This window comes from Trichechus manatus, unplaced genomic scaffold (genome assembly GCF_000243295.1).
Source record: "Trichechus manatus latirostris isolate Lorelei unplaced genomic scaffold, TriManLat1.0 scaffold00015, whole genome shotgun sequence".
Lineage (NCBI taxonomy): Eukaryota > Metazoa > Chordata > Mammalia > Sirenia > Trichechidae > Trichechus > Trichechus manatus.
The window spans coordinates 20990389-21014008 of NW_004443951.1; the positions used below are offsets into that span (position 1 = coordinate 20990389).

The 23620-nt window shown below is 41.1% G+C and overlaps 1 protein-coding gene across 2 annotated transcripts in view; it reads right to left on the reverse strand.

Annotated features, from left to right (window-relative positions):
• Nucleotides 1-15: 15 nt before the first annotated feature.
• The window catches only part of THRAP3 (thyroid hormone receptor associated protein 3), a 61096-nt gene continuing 37491 nt past the window's right edge, over nucleotides 16-23620 (reverse strand). For both annotated transcript variants that reach the window (XM_004371937.2, XM_023727235.1), the window contains exons 3-12: nucleotides 18307-18474; nucleotides 13421-14326; nucleotides 11180-11881; nucleotides 10034-10206; nucleotides 9170-9281; nucleotides 8009-8093; nucleotides 5884-6071; nucleotides 3364-3562; nucleotides 2766-2909; nucleotides 16-1205 (exon numbers count right to left, since the gene is read on the reverse strand). In XM_004371937.2, coding sequence (XP_004371994.1) covers nucleotides 984-1205; nucleotides 2766-2909; nucleotides 3364-3562; nucleotides 5884-6071; nucleotides 8009-8093; nucleotides 9170-9281; nucleotides 10034-10206; nucleotides 11180-11881; nucleotides 13421-14326; nucleotides 18307-18443 — 2868 coding nt within the window. In that variant the 5' untranslated portion in view covers nucleotides 18444-18474 and the 3' untranslated portion in view covers nucleotides 16-983. The remainder of the gene's footprint in view (nucleotides 1206-2765; nucleotides 2910-3363; nucleotides 3563-5883; nucleotides 6072-8008; nucleotides 8094-9169; nucleotides 9282-10033; nucleotides 10207-11179; nucleotides 11882-13420; nucleotides 14327-18306; nucleotides 18475-23620) is intronic.

Consider the following 23620-nt stretch of genomic DNA (forward strand, 5'->3'; position numbering starts at 1 on the left):
AAAAAAACTGAACAAAAAAACCACCCCACGAACCACCCAGCCACGACCACCTTCCTTAATCGATCATAGGAGTTTCTTTATAAAAAGATTAATAAAAAATATCGAAAAAATTATTTTCTCATCTTATATTTGTAAAGATAATAGAATTCAGAAGTTTCTTAGAAAACAGACCAGAAACTGCCCTCCAGTTTCCACCCCGGTTGCTGAGAGGATCAGCAAGACTAGAAAGTTTGGGATACTGGAGCTGCTGGTGGAGGATGGGCAGTCCAGCCCAGAAGAAATCAGAAAAGATGGAGGGGGCAGCGTAGGGTGTGGTTAGGAGTAGCCACCAAGTGGCTACGCAGAAAAGGGGAACACAAGGTGGTCAGAAAGACCTTGAACTCCTCCATGACATACAAAACCAGTTTCTACAAAGATCCAAGCAGTTTGGTCCCAAACTGAGGTGAACACTTAAATGTTTATTCACATGCTTTGTTTTCTGTTTTAAGAATCAAAGTTGCCCAAATTAAAATCTTTTTTGCTAATGTTACTACATATGCCTAAAAAAAAGAAGGGCTTTTAAAATCAGGAAGGGGAGGAAGAGATCGAAAATAATCAAATTATTCCTCTTAGCTCCAAATGAAATCAAAGTAAAAACTGTTGGTTTCTAATAGGGAACAAACCAAAATCCAAGCATTGTTCTCCCCTCCCCACCCCAGCCCCTACCCCACACACCAACAACAAATGAGAAACACAGCTAAAGCCCATTATGTGTTGTGTTTTGCTCAAGAGCTGGGCCTGGCCCCAGGCTCCAAGGCCAGCCTCCTCAGTCCAGTGGGACACAGCGCCAGGGATGCTTTTGGCTGTAGTAGGATTCTGCAAGGCTGGTGGTGGGTTGGTGGGTGGGTATTTTCAGAATCTTTTTGAGGCTCCTGTTTAGCTCCTCACCAGCCATCTTCCCAGCGCCTCTCTCCCCTGGGCAGGGGCTCCTGTCAGAGTGGCCCCTACTCGGTTGTGGGTTGTAGATTGTCCTTCTCTTCTCGGTTCTCTGTCCCACTCTCGTCGTCTTCAATCTCCCCTTCCTCCCCACTGAACTTGTCATGCGCCCATTTGGGGCTGGTGCTGGATTTCCGGAACATGAACCGGCCCCGACCCCGGGGAAAGGCTCCTCGGCCCCGGCCCCTGCTCACCCACTTCTCGCTGCCTTCGCCTTCGCGGTCGTCATGCTAAGAAGAAAGAGAACTGCTATCAATGCCACAGCCCTCTTCTCTGACACCCACCCAAATGTCCCTTTCCAAAATAACCTGTGCCCCAACCCAGTCTTTTACTGCTTCTACATTTCTCCCTATCCCTCATTCCAAAAATGCCACCAGTTCAGAGTGAAGAACACATTCGTTTGGGTGCCTTAGGAATTCTACCATAGGCAGCAGCTTGGGCACTGTAATAATGAGGATGAGAAAACCTTCACTGAGCACCGAACTAAGACCTCTACATGCATTATCTCATTTAACCCTCACATTACCTATCATTATCACCCCCAGTATGCAAATGGAGAAACTGGGGCTTAGGAACTTTCGGTTCCGAGTGATTTATTTAGTACACCCTCTCTCAAAGGATGGATCTGAGAAAGCCAATGACACCAAAATGTGAAACCATGACTCTTCTGGGCTGTGAGACAGGTGACACTTAGAATACACAGCTGGGGCTCCAGTTCTTCCTGACCCACCCCCACCCCCCAACTCAAAAACAACCCAAATGACCTGCTCATGGTCTGAAACTAGCTAGTGGCCAAGGCAGGACCAGAACCCAGTCTCCCATCTTGTATCTGTCCTCTCTAGGTTTATGCAAGGAGAAACTGTGGCAGAGTAGAAAAAGTAGCCTTCTTCTCAATCCCTGTTCTGATGATCTCATGAGATAGAAGGGGGTCCAATGAAAGAATATGAGAAAGCATTTTGAAAACTAGAAGTTGCTGTTACCTCATCAGCCCCATGGGTTCGAAGAATTTAAAACACCCTCACCTATACCCCACCCAGCCTTTGGCTCCTGGGGTCAGCTCGGCTAAAGTGCCAGCTTTTTCTCACCAGCCTAAATAATCAGGCTGACAATGCTCTCTTTCAGGTGGCAAGGGGGGACTAAAAAAAACAGGCGGGCGGGGGGCGGGGGGGAGTCCTGTATGGCCTTTAGTCTTTCCCCCTATAGCAGGCCGTCCTACTCCAGCACTTGTCCTGAGCCAGGCTAACTAATTTCCCCTAGAGCAAGGGCCCGCTTGGAGCCTCACAGCAGCTCCCAGCAGGCCTGGAAAAGCAAAAGTGGCTATGCAGTCATCCACACAACAAACAGCATGTTTCCTAGCTGTGCAACTGGCAACACAGCCCCATACCCTTCTGGTGGAGGACAAGAGACTCAGCTGCAAGTCCACCCTGGTACAAGAGTCAGAATCACATCTGCTTGGATTTGAGCCTGCTGTTTACACAGCAAGGCAAAGAGAGCTCACTCATTGGCTAGGCAATCCAGGCTAGAAGAGACCCAAACTTAGAGAAGGAAAGAGAGGCCCAGAAGGTGCTTGGAAATGACCAACAGCTTAGGTGAGAGAAACCCTAGTGACATTTCATTTTGGAGATAGATTCCCTTCCTTAGAAAGTGCGTCTTTCTTCACTGTCATGTGTGCAAATGCGCCTGCACACATATTCAATCATAGCTTTGAACAGACTGATTAAGGCTTTGGTATCAACTACTATGGGAGCCAAAGGCCTTCTGGCCCTTTCTGGTTATCCACAAACACATACCAAGTAATACTTCTTGCTTTTGGGTGTATACTCTGGGTCCCACTCCTCTTCCCGGTTTCTCTTTTGAAAATCATTGTTGCTGTTGTTGTTATTGTTACCAGAGTAGCCGCCTCTGCCCCAGCCTCTCCCTCTGGCTCGAAATTGCTGTAGCAATAAATGGAAACAAAGGGTCATGTCAGCAATAAAGAAAAACAATTCCATGCATTCTGTTCAAACACTTTTCTGGCACAGAATGGAGAGCTGTCCTGTGGTCACAGGCTGGTCATTCCCAAACCAGTCTGGCACTGTTTTCCAGCCATTCTCTTTCAACTCATCCCAACTCAAGTCTATACCCCAGACCAAGGATAAACATGGCCCACGGCCCTCTCCACACACAGCATGACATAGGTGGGGAAGCTGAGACCAGAAGCTAAGTGATTACAGACAGAAAAACAACTAAGAATGAAAAGGCTAGGGGGTATGGGAGGGGGCTGCAGACTCGGGGGTCTATAGACTAGATTAGTTATACAAAAGGCAACAAACTGGTGTGCTGGTGAAACATCACCAGAATTGGTGGGAACAAGGGGCTTGGAGAAAAGGGGAGGGGGTGGGGTCTTACAAAGGTTCCTCGAGCTCTGCCTCCTCCTCTTTCACTTGGACCCACAAAATCTTTGGTCCCAAGTCTTGATTTGTCAAAGCCTGTGGTGCTCTCCTCTCTCTCCTCTGTCTCCTCAGTGTACTCTTCAGCTTTGTAGGAGTGGGATGACTGGGAAGAAGAGGATGAGGACCTGGACCTGTCTCGTGCTCTCCGGTGCTTCCTGTGAAGATAGAAGAGATAGGGAGGTCAACAGGCCAATGAAGTACAGCCCTTGGCTGGAGTCTCATGGATAAGAGGCAAAGGGTAACCAGGAGTATATCTGTGATGAAAAAAACTGAGGACGAGTAACCTAAAAAACCAACCAGGCACCTAGAGAGCTTCCTCCCAATTCTGTCAGTCACATTCAGTAACACCTATGCCTGAGACTACAATGAGCACAGGACACAGAAAGAGGAACAAAATAGTCCATAACTTCCAGGAGCTCAGTCCCACACATGTGAATTATGAAGAGAGAAGGAAACACTGCATTGAGAGCTACGATGTATGCGGTACTGTGCCAGAGGCTTTATTTATATGCTGTCATCTGTCAGTGCTTTATGTCACTTGTATTTCTCACAGGGATAATACTACCACCTGTCTTATGGAATTGCTCTAAAGATTAAATAAACAATGAATTTAAACACTTTACACTGACACAGTAGGTATGCAATAAATGGCAACTATGATTATTCGGCATTATTTTCCTTATTTTATAGATAGCCGACTCGGGCAGAACTGAGGAGAACCTGGATTCAAACCTAGCTTTGACTAATTATACCACGATTCTACATATCACCTCCCACTGAGCCCAAACAGGTTGTGTTACTAAGCATAGACCAGGAGAAACTCTTCCCAGAGTTATCTGCCTTCCTTTATCTGGGGGAAATTACAGACTAAGGCAAATTAGCTTAATACGATGAGTCACAGTTTATCTACTAGAGACCATCCCTGCCATGCCGCAGCGGAGGAGGCTGCCTCTAAGGTGGCAGAAAAGCCTGGGTCCCAGGAGTTAGGGATCATCCTAGGGAGAAGCCAGCCAAGTATCAGTAACCTACTGCTGTCCTCCCTTCCCTTAGTCTTTTTCCATTATGAAAAGCGACACACACACACACACACACACACACACAGACACACACACACACACAGACAGACACACACACACACAGACACAGACACAGACACAAAGGTCAAGGACTCAGGTATTTGAATCTTACTCTTTCTAGCATCTACTTACAAAAAGGGAAAAATCTAAGTTATTGTTACAGGATTCTTATAACAGATGTGTAACTCTAACTCCATTAAAAATGAGTGCTATTTCAATAGGTTTTCAAAAATAAGACTCAAAAGGCCCAAGATTTGAGTCCTAGCATCCCCTTACTGGCTGTGTGACCTGACCTTAAATGCATCATTCTTTAGTTATATGAAGAAGAGTTCTTGTAAACTGCAGTGCTGTATTTTAATATGAAACAACAAAAAAATTAGGGCTGTAAAAAGACTGCTTCAGAGTCACCACAGCAAGTCAGAGGTACAGACAGGCGTTCCAGGGGTTCTGCTCCCTTTCCTACAGGGGCAGCCCTGAGACTGAGGCACCACCACGTGTACTCCCTGTGGAGGATTATCAGGGGCAGTCCTGAAAGCTGCCAGGGCTCCCAATGCATAACTAACACAGCAGAACTGGAGACAAAGGAAAAAGGAAGATCTGAGTTTTGATGTCTGCTCACATTTGTGTGATCTTAGAGAAGTCATTCTGAGCTGAGCTTCATCTTTCAAATGGGCATCACACCAACTGCTCAACTCACCTCAAAGGGTTATCAGAAAATGAATACGAAAATGCCTGCCAGCTGAAGTTCAGAAACAGCAGCAGTACTGCTTCTACAGGAAGGTGTGGCACTTCAACTCTGCTAGTTTTAATGAGGCATGACTGAGAAGTTGTGGAACTTTCAAAAATGTAAATAAATACATCACGATCTTGGCATGAATGCTGCCCTACCAAGTTTGACAATGCTACCTTTGTTTAAAGAATATCTGAACACCTCTCTTGGAACTGTCTAGTTGTTTAAAAGGCAATTAAGATCAACAATCTTGTCCTATCTAGTTCTACCCTGTTTCTTTGACCAGAATGTTATTACCTGACAATAACTGAGTCATTTCTAAAATATAACCGCCACCATGAAGATTTCTGATAAGAACATGTCAAAGAACATGTCTAAAACAACTGCAAATTCCCAAATGATTCTCAACACCATTCCTCGAGCCAGATTAACCACCAATCTCCCAGGAGACCTTCTTTGAACAAGGATCACACCTACTTTGATGCAGAAATTCTGTTTTCAAATTAGGGATCCTACTTGACAGGTACATTGTATGAAAGAAGAAACTACACAAGTTGCTATCATTCCTAACCCAAAGTCCTCTGGCTCAGAAGGTCTGGTGTATAACCCAAATGGGGCAGATGAGATCCTACTCAACAGTCTCAGTGGGGCAACAAACGGGATTACGTACTTCTGCTTCTTTGATCCTTTATGAGTTTTCTCTGTTTTCTCAGCTGATCTTTCCCTTGAATGGCTTGAATCTCGGGAATCCACTGATTCTCTTGATTTACCTCGTTTAAGATCTCTCTCTTTATGTTTTTTACGACGTTCAATATCAAGGCGGAGATCAACAGGATCATCTTTGTATTTTCCCTCAGCCTGCCAAAAGAGAAGTCAAAAATAAGGTTTTTGGGATTCAAGGCTGCAAACTAACCACCCCACAAACTGTGGTTTCTACTCCAATGGGGTGGTGCGGAGGAAGCACCAGGAATGTGAGGCACCTCACCCAAGCTTGGGAGGGATGCAGGATGTCCCACAGAAGTCACTTCCTGAGGATCCCTCACAGAGCACAAGCCAAGTTTCTAAAATAATGAGGCTGGTAGCCTTTGAAAATGCTATAGTGATCTCATTTTGTTTCTGAATTCTCTGTGGCCCAGCAATGACTCTGGCTAGCCTGTAAGTTAAGAAGGCCAAAGTCAGCTCTGGAAGGTGGGTGATTAGGCTGGCTCAGGCTTAGTCACCATTAAGAGTGGAGATGCTCATGGTGCTGCTCGTGTTATCCTTCCCCTACCTACACTGTAGCAGCCACCCATGGCTTATATTCTACCTGGAATTATCTCTGAGTACTGAGTCCAAAGAGAGACAGTGGGATTTTTAAATAGTCTTCCAAAATGCTGAGTTATACTGAGAAACTTTTCTAGAGAAGGAATATAAAAAACTATAATGAATTCATAAGGTGGTGACACCAGATCTAAGTTTATTTAAAAAAAAAAAAAAAAAAAATTTTTTTGCTAACTTTCTAGGGAGTGTTAATAATCACAGGGTATGTTGCATACCATCCAAAAACATCGTAACAACGGCTTTCAAAAATTTGTGGGAAATAGAAAAGTTCGTGAGACCAATGATGCCAAGTGGTTTCAGAGACTTCTTATGCTAGGATTTATCTCATGGGAGTAAATCACCCCCCCAAAAGAGGAAGGAATGAGCAGTTCACTCTGTAGCAATATTTTACTTACATAAACTACTAAACTTCTGTTGAAATCAAGTTTAGTTTCAACTAACAGCAGGAGTGGTAGTAAGCAGGTTTATGTTTTGTTATTACTTTGTTTTTGAGGGAGGAAATGGGTCCTCTGCATCCTCCAAAGACAAAAAAAGAAAAAAAGGCCAAGGCAGCCGCTGCTCCCTTAAGCAGTGTGGACAACATCTCTAAAGAGCTGGCTTTCTGAGACATGGAGGATGTAGTTTCTTCTCATGTTTCAAAACCTTGTGTTTCACATGGTTAGTGCCATGCTGGTAGGTACACTTAGAGAGAGAAGGGGGGCAGGAGAGAAGAGAGATTGCACAGAGTGTCTCTCAGCACATTCAACCAAGACCACAAATTTGTTCGGAAAACTTGAAAATTAATATTTTTAGAAAAGATTTCAGCAGCATGGGAACAGCAATCTCTAATTTTAAAATTCAACTGTATATGTGAATGAAGGTCAATCAACACTCAGATTTTTAAAAACCCAAATCTAGTATTTCATAGTAAAAGACTGCGTACAAGCTTAACTGTGTTTTCGTGCACATCACTGCAAATGTAGCTGGGCTATCAAAGTAATGTTTAGCTTTAAAGTCACAGTAACCAACAGATGATAGATATGGTACAATGTTAGGAGAAAACTGGACTAGCTATTTAAAGACAGTCTACTCAGTTAAGAATGAATATTTCACTCTCCTCTGACATGCATGTCTTTTTGAAATCATGGCTGGAAAGAGTGCATGTATACAGTTGATTTGATAATACTTACAAGCAGAAAAATATCACAAAAAGTTTCTTCTCTCATCATGGGCACTTGTTCCAAAACTCCTCTCTTTTTTTTCTCAAGCTCACCTCAATAGACTTTGGGGTCATTTACCATATTCTAACCACTTCACAAAGGTTGTTGATACATTTAATAAAAATTAACCCTTTGTAGTTCATTTTTAGAATTATGCCCATCCTTAAAAGAAAAACACAAACTTAAGTAGAGAGTAATTTAAACAAACACATTTCTGTCAAGTTCATGCCCAACGCACTCATTTTGTTGGAATTACTAATCAAAGCAACAGTTCACCTTGTAGCCAGGTTCTCGAGGACTTTTCATCTCGTCATGAGCCAAACCATGTTTTCTGAATGTACTGGGGGAAATGTCTATCCTCCTAAAATTGAAAACACAAAAACTGTATAATATCCATTGTGTGAATATAACACTGGTATACTCTAGTGTCTCACTCTGTCGTACATGGATGGGGTCACTATAAGTGGGAATCCACTCCACAGCACCAAACAACATACTCTAGTTCTTAATTTGGTCAGTGGATTCTGGCCATTCCTTTTTATTATGTTTCATGCATTATTATGATTTATTATATTTCATAACATATACATATAACACACACACACACGCATATATATGTATAGCACACCACACACACATTCCCAACTTTCTAGTTGAACTCAAAGGCATTTCTTGTTCCCTCCCAGAAAGACAGACCCATCCACAGCCATACCTATAATCTCAGGATCACATCAAAAATCTCTATGCCCTGCTAACCTCAAAGAGCAGTTTTCATCTTGGGGATTAGAATAAAGGCCCATAATCCCCTGAGATTAAGTCTAGGTAAGAAAAAATTGACTACTATGTATACACACCCCAACAGGCCCTAAATCTTAGACTTGTACAAATATGGCCCTCCTACCTACTGCAACAGGCTCAAGAATTGACTGTTGAAGAACTGAATATAAGGGCAACTTTCGTTTGTAGACAAAGTCCCTATTTACTGAGTAGACTTTCACAACCAAATAGGATACTTTTTAAACCCATTTTAAACTCTTTGAGATAATCCTACAAGCTCCTCCGAGTCCCCTAACCCTGCTACAAATTCTTCCGAAAGAAGAATTAATATGTGTAATACAAGGGTTTGCTTAAAGCAACTAACACTCACTCTACCTATAGAAAGTCCGCAGTGATCTCAGGTTACCATTTGTCAGCCCCCAAGAATAATACAGAAAGTTTATCAAGAAGGCTGTTTTCCTCAGGCCCAAAGCAAGAAATTGTTGTCATTAAAGCACGTCCCTTCCACCCGCAGCTACAAATGCCCACAGCTACCCTACGGTCTGGATGATCCTACCATATTTTGCTGCTAATGCACCAAACTTGGCAAAAACAAGATGATTTTAATATCTGAGGTGAAGTCTTTGATTACAACCTCCAATGTAAGGCTGAGGACCTCACCTGTGTATCTCTGGGCTTTTCTTGTTTTTAGCTGCCTCCTGCTCAGTTCCTCTCTTTAGGTATTTAGTAAAGCGTTCATGTAACGTCATTCCTGAGGACCCAAAGTGATGCTCTGTAGAGATTCAAAGAAACACACAACACATTATGCCACCAAAGGCAGATACAATATTCAGCTCTTTTACATGAACCTGCAACCACAGAGATGTGACTAAAGTAGTCAAATCCACACAACAAACATACTGCAAAGAGGAGGAAAAAAGGCTGGTTCAAACATAATCCAATGTTAGGCACTGGATTTCCATTGTAGCTCCCTTGTCTTAGGACATGGACACGAGAAATTTGGAGCTTACTTCCCTTTAAAGCACAGCACTAACTCCTGCATGAGTTTAAGTTTGAGATTGAGCCTGTCATTGGCCCAACCCAGCTTCTCCATCACTTCTCTCAGCCATTTCCCCATCTACCCACCCCATCTGCCCAACGGATGGCAGAATGATTTGGGGAAGAAACTCACACCAGAAGGTCTGCAAAAGACTGCCAGACGCTTCTGTCTGTTAGAAAGGAAAAGAGAGACGGGACAGAAAAAAACATTTTCCACACCTCCTAATTTTTCCAGCATTGTAAACCTTCATGTTAAGGATTTTACCTATTCTCATGATCACAGGTTAGTAGCATTTCAAAATATTCAGCTCTGTAATTAAAAAATGGAGACTTCTCCCTGGAAGAAGTTTCTTTGAAGCCAGACCCAAACTTCAGATAAAGGGCCCCAAAAAGCTCCCTTACTCACTCACTCATGCTTCTGTTTATACTAGAGGAAGCTAAAAGTGTGGATGGGGAGGCTGAAAGCAAGATAAAGTCTGGACTCACCTTTAACATGGTGAACAATAGTCACTATATGCTGAGCAAACAATTCTGAGGGGCTGCGCTGAGACTGAGCTGACTGTATATGCTGGAAAATGGAACGAAATTCCTGTTCCTTTTTGTTGCTATGGACTAAATCCCGACAAAGCTTGCGTTCCTGAGCCAATAAACCACTGGGTCTGAAAAAGAAACATAGGAAGGTCCAATGTAATAAGACATACAGAAGTCAGAACATTTAAACCATAAAAATGCACTACTTTTTTTCCCCCCAACAAAGAACTGAAATCTATCCGTAAAGCTCCTTTTTCTCTTCCTACATAAATTCAAAGTCAACCTCAATGCACAGTAACTATGAAAAACGGTATCCAAAATCTCCATCTTCACTTTTTCACTGGGAATCTTTAATAAGAACAAATGGGAGAGGTGAAGTGCTAAACTACAGATTCCATTGTTAGGGTCACTGGTGGCTTTAACATACACAACAGATGGGAAGGTATTTTAAAAAGATGAGCTAGTGTGGCCAGCCAAGGCCATGCAGTGAGCTCACACAATGAACCAGGAGTGGGATGCAGCTGGAACGCTGCTCAGGCAGACTTCCAGTTGGCTGGGCAAATGTTATTCCAAGCAAAGAACAGTCAGCCTGGGCCTCATCACTCTTTCCCAAAGTTGTGGGGAGGAGGGAGGACATGTACACACATCTGTCTCCCTCAGTTCTCAAATTGCTATGCTATCTGATGGTGGAGGCCTGTAATACAGACTTCCATGAACAAGCTAAGAATGGAGAAATGGATCCTGATGGAGTCAGAGGTGAAAAACAAGTTAAATATATTTGAGAAGAAATAGGATGAGAGTGGGGATGATGGACAAAGGGAGAGAGAGAATAAGAATGGACCCAGGAATCCAAAAAGCCAGTCACTAAAGACTGAAAAGACGCTTTACCTTCTCTCTCTGGTAATTCCCCTAGCACATAATCAGTCAGTGACACTCTCTCTCCACTGAAGACAGATGGACACGAGGAGTCAGCACTGAAACATGAACAGGGGAAATACAAGAGCGGCCTGTCCTAGTTCCTGAATGCCCTGAAGGAGTGGGGTTAGGAGACACCACTTAGGCCACTAAAGCCCCTGAGGATCAACAAGGACTACATCTCACCGTGCAAGGTCCTCATCAAAAGAGTCCATCCGGACATTGACCTGGGCTTCTCGAGTAATGGAAAAGGAAGACTTCCCTGTGGAAAAGTCTCCTTTGCCTCGGCTCTCAGAGGTCTTTCTTGGGGGAGGTGATGAGCTTTTCTCCTGGACTGCTTTGTATGCGGTCACTCGGAAATTCTTTTCAGGCACAAATCCTCTGTGCCCACTCTCACTTCTCTTGGCCCCTCCCCGATCCTCCTTTCTGGATCTCTCTGAGAAAGACTCCTCCTCCAACTCCTCGGTTTTCCTCTGCTTTTCTTTCCCTGGAGGTGCGTACACCAGGCCTTCCCATTTGCCTGACTTCTCCTCCTCCTGGTTTTTGTTTACACCTGCTATGACTTTTGACATAAATTTGGGTTCATCATCAAACTCAGATTCCTTCCTCCCTTTAGCTTTGTCCTTATCTTGGTCATCCATCTCCTCCTTGTGGAAGTCAGCCATCTTCTTCTCAAAGTCATCTCGCAGCTTATACCTTTTGGGAGACTGACTGCCCCGGAAAGGCTTCTCAGCATCAGTTTTGGGAGCAAATGGATCAGATGTCATTTTTGTATCACCCAAGCCTGTGTCAGAGAAGCTCCCTTTTTCTTTCATTTTCTCTTTATCAGTATTTGTCTGTTTCTGTTCCTTATCTTTTCCATTCTCTGTCTTCTGCTCATCTAAATACCTAGTTACAAAAACACAAGGGAGATACACAAAAGGGTTCTTAAGCAACATGCTCTAAAATAGCACCATATGGTCACTGATTTTTGAGATTTTCAGAACGTGTCTTATGAATTCCAGGGTTACCAAAAGAATTTTTTTATTTGCTTACTTTCTAGTAAGTTCTGAAAAACCAATCTACACATATCTATGAGCTACTCATTTACAAGAAAAACATGATCCATGGAGTTGTGTCTTACACAGCAACGAAAAAGAATAATAAGCGTCATTTCTAGATACTAAAAACAAAAACAGACCCCCAAAAAACAAAAAACTAAACCTACTTACCTGTTTAATGTGGTCTAGGGAAAAAAAATTAAGGTCTCACCCAACCTTCACTCAGTCATTTAAAATCTGCTTTCAGCAAAGTTGACACAGAATGTTTAACCTTGGACTGTTTTTGCTTTTATACAACACATATTTGGAAACACAAGTCTCAAAAGAGACTTCAAATTTGATGCAAGTCACCTAGAAGATCTAAGTATGAAATGTACTGCAAACACAAATAAAAACAAAATACATGTTAATTGGGGGACAAAAATCATCATGCTGTTTCTTACGGGAAAGCTTAAGCCTTCTAACGAGAGTCACAATTCTGGCAAGGAACAAAACTTATATTTTAAAGTGGACTTGCTGAAGGCTGGAAAGTACAGATTCTGAACGTTTCATTTGTAACATTAATGGAGAAAGCCTAATCAAGTTATAATTGCATTGATAAGGCAAAGAAAAATTAAAGGATAGTAGGCCATCAAAAAATATGCTAATAAGAGAAAAGAAAGAAAAAGGGGAAACCACTTGCCCAGTCAGTCCCTCTTGACCATAACCTGGTTCCAATGCAACTTTCCCGAAACCTCGCTGTCATCCCAATCCATCCATACACAAAAAAAGATTCATGTTCCAACTCACCGTGTCCCCCAGGGTAGAAAGACGGAAGCAGTGGCATGTCCTCTCCTAATATGCAGCCTGGTTGGCTTCTACTGGGACATACACCCACCTTGTGGTTTTAAAACAAGGCCTTCCTGGACTAAGCCTTGGATTTTCCCATTCTGCCCAGTCTCCTCAACTGCAGGGTGTGAGGGTGCAGCTCTTCACCATGGTAGGCTGATGCAGCTCGATCACAGCAGATGGTGGGTCCTAGAGGGTCTAACAGCTCCAATGGCCACTCATTTTGGCAAAGATCGTATTTTTTTGATAGCTGACCCACAAATCTATACTGTTCTTTGGCTTACATTGGTAGAATCCAAGGCAAATTTTAAATGTGAAAACATCATTGCAGAGCAGTCTAAAGAAACTTTATGCTGCAATACAAATTCAGGAAGGTAGGAAAGCTAGAGTTAAGCTAAAGGTTTCCTTGGGTAATGCTTTTAAAGTTTGCTAATGAAAAGTTTAAGAAATAAGAATTACCTTATTACCATTAATCAGAGCTCTAACTTAGATCACATTACAATTAAACGCCAGCTGGTGAGATAAAAGTACAACCAGGCAGGGGAAACCAGATACTTGCCTCTTTGTGTAGGCTGCTCCTCCTGAAGCAGCAGTCTCCTCCTTCTGAGACGAGCCATACATGGAGCCAGTGGCCGGCGGACTCTTACCCACAGGGCTCTTTTTGGATGGACTCAAGGACCCAGAGCCATGGTCAAACTGACCTTGGTGTGTCCCAGCCTGATATCCAGCACCACTTGACAGAGTTGAGCCCATCTGGGCTGTGCTGGATAGTGGAGGGCTAGGTTTTGGCACAGGGCTAGGACGGGGTGACCGCCGCCTCACCACCACAGACTGGAGAGGGCTTTTGAGAGCGGGGCTTCGCTCCCGGGGACTCAGGTCAGAAGCAGCTGAGGCCCTTGATGTAGAACCAGTGCCGTAGGTGGTGGCATCTGACCATGGCTTCGAGCTCTCAGATGCTTTTGTATCTTGAGAGGTGCCTCCAGAGAATGTCTGCTCCTTGGCCTCGTCACCCTGGTTATCCCCAGCAGCCTGAGATGGCCGACTATCCTTGGAAGAGGACTTTTTCTCCTTTGCAGACTTGCGCTTAGAAGATTCAACTCGGCTGTGGTTGGAGGAAGAACGAGAGGATGAGGAGCGCCTTGACCTGTCAGAGGAAGACTTATCAGAGTTTCTAGAATGGCTCCTGGACCTTGGTGAAGGAGACCTTCTCTTTGGGGACCGGGATCGGGAACGGCCCCGACGAGGACTGTACGCTTGCCGGTAATTCTGCCAATTGGAGCGGTAGTTTCCATAGCCTCCTCGGTTATACTGGCCCCATGGATAAAAGCCTCTGTTGCGCCCACGGAAATAATAGGGCCTTCTATAGCCTCTGTTGTGACCTCGGAAATCACGATTCTGATATACTCTTGGGTGATTTCTTTCTCTGTTATGAGCTGGAGAATATGATCTGGAACGAGACCTAGAACTGAAAAGAGGAGGGAAAGGGAGAAATATTTGAATTTTTGACACAAGTATTTTTATTCAAGAAAAGCCTACAAAGGTAACCTTTTGATCCCTCATATTTCTTATTTCATTCATTTTTTAGTTTTGTTTTCAAAGCAAAGATACAAACTTAAATTTTTAATCCTACTACTTGTGGCCCATACCAAATATAAAAATACAGATAAGGATTAACACTTTAATGAACAATGAGACAATGAGATCATTCCATTAATACTGCAGCACATTTAAAGTGTAGATGTAGTTCTAAAGAGACCCAAAAGGATATAAAAATTTTAATGTAGTAAACTAAACACAGACCATTTTAATACAGTGAGTCTCACAGGTACAGGGGATTTTTACAGGTCTCTAAGTCACTGGAAGTGAGGAAGAAATGCAAGCTAGATAGGTAACTATTCAGGTCCTTTGGCTCCTAGACTGTTAGAACACTTCACTCCCTTCAGACTGGCCTCTCTGTGCAGGGCTCATTTCTTAGTCCCCACTAAGACCTAGTACTGTAAAACATAAAGTTACAATAGGTCTACATCAAACAACAAATAGGGATTTGTGGAAAGAGTGTAAAAGAATTTATTAAAATCGAATCAGCAAAACTTTTTTTTCCCCAAACTGGGGACCTGGAAATGGTTTCACTATTTAGAGGTCAAATTTCCATGGCTGAGCTACATGATCTTACCCAAGTGCCACAAGAGGGCACTATCTGACCACATGGCGCCCAGGCACGCGAGGCTAAGAAAATTACAGAAACAGGGTCCCCCCAAGTCTGCACATTTTTCAAATCAACCTGAAGTCGAGCACTGACTCCTCTTCATTTAATGATACAGAGCTCTAATTTAGCAAAGGCACACTTCCAGAACCACAGGGATTCAACAGTAAGCTAACTTTGTAAAAACTACATGTTCAAAAACGGCAGGCTTCTCAATGACAGGGAGCTTTGTTTCCACCAAAAACTCCATTTGTTGGTGTAAAAATCCACTGAGGTTCTTGGATACTACTTGCCAACTATGGCTTTTATAACTCCCATGAGTCACTATTCCTAAGTAGTTGGCTAGAAATATGTAACATTTATGAGAAAACTCTTTCCGAAAATATTTTCTTTACACACAGAATAAAAATCAGTTAATTGGCAGGTCTTCTCATATCAAGCCTGACTGGGAACAGATGCACTTTTGTTGTTTTTAGAAAATAATCCCTTTTAGCAAATGTACCAGGTTTAACAACTAAACAAAGTAGTACTTTTAAAGAGAAATTTATATTCCGTTTAATCTAAAGTGGGATTGATTTTCCACTATTTATTATCAGCCTTTGTGCTCAGAGTCTTTATCTACCCCAAGAACAACGGTAACTGGCCAATACGTTGCTAACATCTTCCTGCTGGTTGTAATGGTTGCTATTTAAGTACAATTAAAAAAGAACTTACCTTCTACACTTTTTCATTCGAAAACAGTTACAATAATACAAGAAAAGAAGAAAGGAGAGGCAGACGCAGGCTATGAGACTGAATATGACCAGATTAAAGGGCTATACTTGAAGGAGGTGATCCACCACCAGCACTAAGGAGGGTTTAATTCATGTTCCCATCCTCAGAGGCTGCTGCTGCTTCTGTTACCAATTACTAGTGAGGGCCCTGTGGCACACTGCATCCAAAACCCGCAGTCATTGCACAGATGCAGGAATGTGAGTCTCTGCAGATTGCAAATGAAGTTATTTACGAGAAGTCACTTAAAAGGATACAGTCTGTGAAATACAAGGAAACAATCAATTTTCTCCAAATCTGTAGAACTCAGCAGTTAGTTAATTTAAAGGCATGGTTTCTTAAACTCTCTGAGTAGTATACTTTCCTTGCAGGAGAGGGAAAACAAAAGAAAAAAACCATGAAACAGATAAGCCAGAAATAAAAACTGAACATTCGGTGGCAAATTTATCTGTTTCTACAAAACAGAGAAGTCAGACTAGAATCAAGTATAAAAGCGTATTTTCTACTGGAGAAATTTCCTCCAAAATTACAATATTCTAGGTATAAGATGTCACATAAAGTGGCTCTAGGCCTAGCTCAGCACATATTCCTGCCTAAGATACTTTTTCCTCCTTTGCCAAGCCAATGACCATGCCAAATGATCTGTAGAACAAGGGAAAAAGATCTGTCCAGACAAATCTGCCCAGACTTAGAGGTGTCACAAATATTTCAGAGTTGGTTAACATTTTTCAATTTGGTTCTTGTCCACTTAACTGTGTCTCTTAGTTTTGGTTGTTTCTGAACCAATTATTTAGTTCCCATTTACTAGATTAAGTTTTAAAATAGTACCTTTAGAACCAAATGAGCTAAAACAGAGGTTTAAATCACCCAAATCAAAAGGCTCTGGGCGCAAGGTAGGAGTTACTGTGAATCTCTCCTCAGTTCCATTGCTTTATAGCAATTTCCTGAGATAGATGTAAATATATTTGGTGGGTTTTTCCCTTTCTTTTTTGAAGAGTGAGGAGGTGGATGGAATTTTACTTATATGGAATCTGACAGAGTTGGGCAACAGACAGGCTCCAGAGCCTTGGGCTTAAATGAAGTTTAGTATGAAAGTGCATGCCCAAAAAACACGAGAGAGAGAAAGAAGAGCTAGGACTGTTATCCTCAAAATGTAATGTTATCCTTGGAAATTTAAATATATATATATATATTTGCATGCATGTGTATGCATATGTAGTTTTTCTTCCGCTTGAGGGAAAAACTCAAAAAATTTTAAACTTCCCATTCTACATTATACCAGAGTCATCAATATTTAGGTACAGCTACTTTTTGTTTGACCTCTGGTCTGAAACTAATTCTCAGGGATGCTTCTCAAGATTCCACTTAAGAATTAACTTGTTCTTGCTGGTAGTAAAAAAAAAAAAAAAAAAAAAAAAAACCACCAGCTACTTGTTCAATAGACTATGGAAACCATCAAGAACACAAGCTCAGTAAGCGACTTTTTCTGTAGTTTATTTTAAATTTCATAATCGATTCACTTAGGAAAAGGATTCTAGATACTCATCTGAAATAAACAGTAGGGTTTCCAAGTGGCAAAACTTAGAAATGATCTCGTCTAGTATAATTCTGATTTAAAAAGGATGAAACTGTACAAAGATTCCCCTCCTTAGGTACTTAAATTCATCGACCCCATTTCCAAACTCTATAAGGGAACTTGTATCTACTGAAAGGTTCTTATCTACCCACAAATGAAAACTAAAACACTTTGAAAGAGTGAAAAACCCAACTCACAACAAATCAAGAGAGGAAAGACGCTATTCCAAGATACAACTGAAATAGGGAAATCCACCTAAAGGTGTGAAAACTGATTAAATTAAAGCATATTGGCAGTAAATTCAAAATAATTATTTTCACATTTAGTAAGACAAACTGATGTCTAAAAGTGTTTCTTAGATGTTTTAAAGATGTGTTTTACAAAACAGATGCAGCTTGTTAGTAATTGTGGCACACTGGCTGTATACAAATGACTCCTGATAGGTTTTGTAAAGTTTAATTATTTTTAGTGGGTGAAGGCTTCTCTCCCTTGCAATGGTGATCTTACTATTAATCCTTTTAGCTATCCTTTCCTTCGCTGATGATGCAGACAAACTTTTGTCCAAGCCTCCAAACATACTTCAGTAAAAAATAATCAGGTGTAAAGATTTGAAGCAAGCAGCTCAAAGAAAAATAAAACGCTCTTTCTTCCAAAGTGGATGGGAAATAATACGTGCTGGCAGAGGAGAAAAGGCATTAGGCAAAAGCATGGCAATCAAAGCTGATTTGAATTTGTAGTGTCTGAAGAGACTGGGGATCTCTTATAACCCAACCCTCCACCTCAAGCCAGCCCCCCAATCCATTTGACACTCATGGAAAGAGTCTAACAAAAGATCTTCAGAAACTGACACTGACAGATGCAATGATTATCTCAATATACAATCACACCCACTTACCTCAGCCTGCGCTTCCTAGAACGAGACACAGATCGGCTCCGGGACCGAGACTTTGAAAATGAACGAGAACGAGACCTTGATCCAGATCTTGAACGAGAAGAGCGAGATCCAGACTTGGACTTGTTTGTTTTTGACATCTCTGAAGGGAGGGTCACTTTTCAATTATACCTAAATGTAAGAAAATATATTCAAACAAATGAGTCTCTCTGCAACTTCTGTGGACGCTTAGAAACTTAAAAAAAAAAAAAAAAACTCACATGTAATGACTGATTAAAAAACCACCCTTTGCCCTTCCATCAAAAGGAATTTCTAGTTAGTAAAAGTCTTACACAGACCAAGCCACAGTAGCAAAGGGAAAACCTAACATGTAACCCTAACTGGGGAACACTATAAAACACTCACATGGATGAGGGGAGCTATCAAATGACTTGGCACACCTAAGTCTTCTCTCAATAACCAGACAAGTTTTTGAGGACTAAGTCAGCTGTTAATAAAAGTACTGAGATGACCTAAGACAGGTTTCACACTTTCAACAACAAAGAAAATCTACACAAATTATATTTTGGTTATAGAGTATATGGCAATTCTGACCGTTTCTCTACTCCCTGAACTACATATGACCTTCAGAGCCATGACCAGATCCTTAATACTTACTTTCAAGGATAGGTTAAAAGAGAGTGAGAGAGAATATTCTCAAATATTCTAATACCAAGATACCATACATAGGTAGGCCGTGACTTACAATGGGGTTCTGTTCCAATGACTGACTCCATTTAAGTCAGCTGACTTAAGATGAATAGTTTTTTTTTAGGCTTTCATTATTGCCTTTTATTATCAGTATCTTTATAAATCATAACACTGAATTATCTGTGAGTAAACAACTGAGAACGGTAACATCAGCAAATTACGCACTACAACATCGTATATAGTACACAGTACTAACAATAAGACGTAGGGGGAAAAAAGATGGTCGTAAGTGTGGTTTGTAGTGACTAGAATACACTGTAAGCTGGGGACTATTGTACTCCACCCTGTAAAAATACAGGCTATTAATCCATAAATATAGGTAGAGCCAAAGTAATTTATAAAGAGGAGAGCCATCACTTCTATATAGCTCTTCATTAGCATCAAGAATCAAATTTCTTTCAGGGTCATTTTCCCACTAAAAAAAATGACGTCTTTTTCTTCCCTTTTCCTTCTGCCTCCACAGGAATGAAGAGAGCCTAGGAGTTGCCCTGAGAGGTGGACACTGGGTTAGTCTGCAAGGAGCACTAGAGCCAATTCATTTCTCCTTTACATCCTATTAGTACCTTGGACAACTGAAGTTTATCTTCTAGGTAGCAAAAACTTGAAGTGCTAAGCATGTTTATCACAGACCAATAAGAGTAAGGGATATGTCAGAAATCACAGAGCTGAGTCTCAATCCAGGGCTTGTCGTACCACACCTCACTGCCTCACTGATTAGCGAAAGATTCCTTGAAGCGACGCTGTCCATTTATGAAGGGAAAATAATAATCAACAAATAGTTACTGTGCAAAAGACTGAATTTTTTTCTGGAATATAAAAACTAGCATGACAAAAACAAGCCAAGTCCCTCCCCTCATACCTCACTAATATATACAACCACAAGGGCTTTCTTTTAGCCCCTTACACATGGCAAGTTTGTTCCTGCCAGGGCATTTGCACCCCTTTCTTATAATCTCTGCCACTTTTTAGCCTTCCCCTATAAACTGAGGCAAAAAAGCTAACCAACTTGCTCAAGGTCATATAGCTTCAAGTGGCAGGGATGGGATTTGACCAAAGCAGCCTGGTTCTGTCCTTGTGTTCTTAACCACTGTTATATTGCCTCTCTAGAGCTGTGTCTGGCACACAGGAATGAATACATGAGTCTCCACTCTTACAGAGCTTAGGATCTAGTAAAGGAGGCAATTTATAGACAAACTAAAAGGTGATACATGGTTTGTTTCTAATTATTAAATTCAAGTTTTAGATTTGAATGTACGAGATTTAACAACTTTTAGAAAGGCAAAGTAGTCCAGGAAGCTGCTAGAGCTCCAGCTTATAGCGGAAACAACCATAATCTTGGAGATATAATTTAAAGGAGGACTGAGAAACTGAAAGCCAAAGACTAAGGGTGATGAATCTCTTACCTTAAGAGACTGCTAGATGAGGGTTATAAGGACCTGCAGTCTAGGTCTCAGCAGAAGGATCACACTGTTCTCAGCTCTAGCCAAGGTGTTTAATGTGAGGATATAGAAATACAATTGATTTTTGAATACAGTCATGCGTCAACGTCCATGATATGTTCTATGAAATAGGACAGTACGTGATTTGGACTTTGTGTGAATATGCCTAAATCACAAGCAATAGCATTCACAGATGTTCCATCTTCTGTTGTTTAATTAATAATCTTTGTTTCACTTCAAATCAACACGTCTCCTTTGCCTCTTGCTGCTCCTATCATTAGCACTGGTTTTGGGAGCCATGATGCATTTCATGGTAATATTTTCAAAAGAAAAATAGATAACACTACAACACTCAAGAGATGCACGATTTGGATGCTGCTGCCTACGAGTTGAAGTGTACACTGTTATACAGTAAACTTTTTATTTGTAAAGAGGGAAAGTTCACATTAAAATAACAATAGAAAATACAGTACATACATAAGCCAGTAACATAGGCACTTTTATGACTATCAAGATATACGCAGTATAGGTTATATATGCACTGTACCATTATACGCCTGGCAGCGCAATTACTTTGTATACAAGAGACATGAGATACACGTGTTGTGTGCAGGAAGCTGTTGTGTTAACTATGTCCGGTTACATCCCCTACATCCCATTCTTAGATTAGGATTTCTGAACTCAAAGGCACAAAAAACCAAACTGATCTCAGTATTAGGGAGACACTCACACTTAATGTATTAGGGCCAGGTTAGAGTAGGGGCCCTAGTGTCACAGTGGTTAAGAGCTGGGCTAATAACCAAAAGGTCAGCAGTTCGAATCCACCCTGCTCCTTGGAAACACTATGGGGCAGTTCTATCCTGTCCTATAGGGTCGCTATGAGTCAGAATTGACTAGATGGCAATGCATTTGGTTTTGGTTTAGGTTAGAGTAAAACTCCACTACCACTGCATCCAGTCAAGACAGCCATGCTTTCAATAGTCACTAATGGCAAGAAGCAGAAAATTCTTGGTGAACAAGAGACATAATGACTAAGATAAAGAAAAAATAGATCCAAAAATACCAAGAAAAAAATCTGTCATTGATAAAGTATTTTAGACCTGATTTGTACTTCTGTATGCCTATGGATAGTTAGGGGTAGGAAAGCAAAGCTCAGGTGAAATTATTAAACATGTTTATTATTTTACGCTTTTTCTCTGGAGAGTGTCCTCTCTTGAGTAAAAGAGGGAGGGAAGAGAGAAACAGAATCAAGAGCAGCTGTGGGTATCTCTAGGCTCCTAACACTTTGCCAAGGCTTCACACCCTACCCGTATCTTGGAAAAAACCAAATCAGAGATCCCTTCCAGACATTTACTCTGCTATCAAGCAGCTCTCTTGACATATTAAATAAGACATATCTGTAAACATAATACTCATTCCAATTCTGGGTTCTTAAAATTCACACGATATGCATATCCAATACCAATGTGAATTTAACATCCCCCTAAAAGGGGCGAGTGGTTTCTTCGGTGAAAATGATAACTTTACAAAAGGCTTATAATTTAAAGATATAATAATAGTTTGCCTGTCTTTTAAAATAAAAGTTATTCTGGGGGGTTGTTAACCAATGTCATAAAACAGCATGTGTGTTACTGTTACATGAGAAACTATCTGTTCTGTAAGCCTTCACCTGAAGTACAATAAAATATTAAAAAAAAAAAAAAAAAAGTTATTCTGGAGTTTAGTACTAAAATTCTCAAATTTTACATGTTGAATTCAGTACAATTTGCTTAAAAGAAAACGCACAGCATGTAGGTACAGATGTAACATAAGATCTATCTATATAAGCACATGTGGCAAACTGTTAACGGTGGTTACCTCTGCAGAGTGGGAAGAAAGATATGAACAGAAAAAGGGGAGAGAGATGAGATGGAGCAGGCAGGATGGAAGCACCTGCTTCTTTTCTTTTTAGTCAGTGATTTTTCCTTATGATTCTTAAATATATATATACATATATACACACATGCAGTGTGTATATATGTATGTGTGCGTGCGTGCGTGTGTGTGTGTATATATATAAATGAAGTTAATGGTCCTGATTCTTTTATTTTTAATGTGATCAAACATCTCCCTACCTTCTGCTGAGATATTTTTAAAAATTTAAAATAGGAATTTCCACACAACTCTAAATAAACCTTGGTGGCGCAGTGGTTCAGAGCTATGGCTGCTAACCAAAAGGTTGGCAGTTCAAATCCACCAGGCACTCCTTGGAAACTCTATGGGACAGTTCTACTCTGTCCTATAGGGTCGTTATGAGTCAGAATCAACTTGACAGCAAGGGGTTTGGGTTTGTTTGTTTGTTTTTTTGAGGGGGGGTTGGTTCTAAATACATAATATCTGTATTTTTACTCAAAGTGCGTATCAGAAACATTACAATTAAGTTGTTTTGCTCTTCTATGACTTTAAAGAGGGTTAAGAAGAGGCTGCCTTATAGCCAACTGCACTCTATTTTTTACAAATGTTTTTATTATGGAAGTGCTCCAACATACACAACAGTAGAGAGAACAGTATCAGGAACTCAAACGAACCCATCATCCAGGTTCAAAAGTCATCAACACTCTGCAGGCAGGCTCTACTCATGATCAAAATCCTAACAAGTTTGGATGGATGCAGCTAGACTCTGCAGCTCCTTTCTCATAGTTTTTCTCCAAAAAAATCAGAATTCCTTTTTAAAAAACAGGCATGTAATAAAGGGATCAAATGGCTTGCCTCTACTTGTTCCTCCATGTGTGTCTTCTGCAAGTGTAAAAAGAGAATCACTTATCTGCATATAACAATCACGCTGATTTAAGCTCAAACATATTTAAAATAAATTTAAAAGTGTAAACTCAAACTATCTCCCAATTACAGGATGTGAGTAGTCCAAAATATCATTGCCACCGTAGGCTGCTTCATCAACCTGTTTACAGAAGTGTGAATACTTCATAATAAGTTAAGAAAATTGCTTCACTGGAGAATTCTACAAAACATTTACAGAAGAGTTTGTACCAGTTCTATTCAAGCTATTTCAGAGCATAGAAAAGGAAGCAACACTTCCAAATTCATTCTATGAAGCCAGCATAACGCTGATACCAAAACCAGGCAAAGAC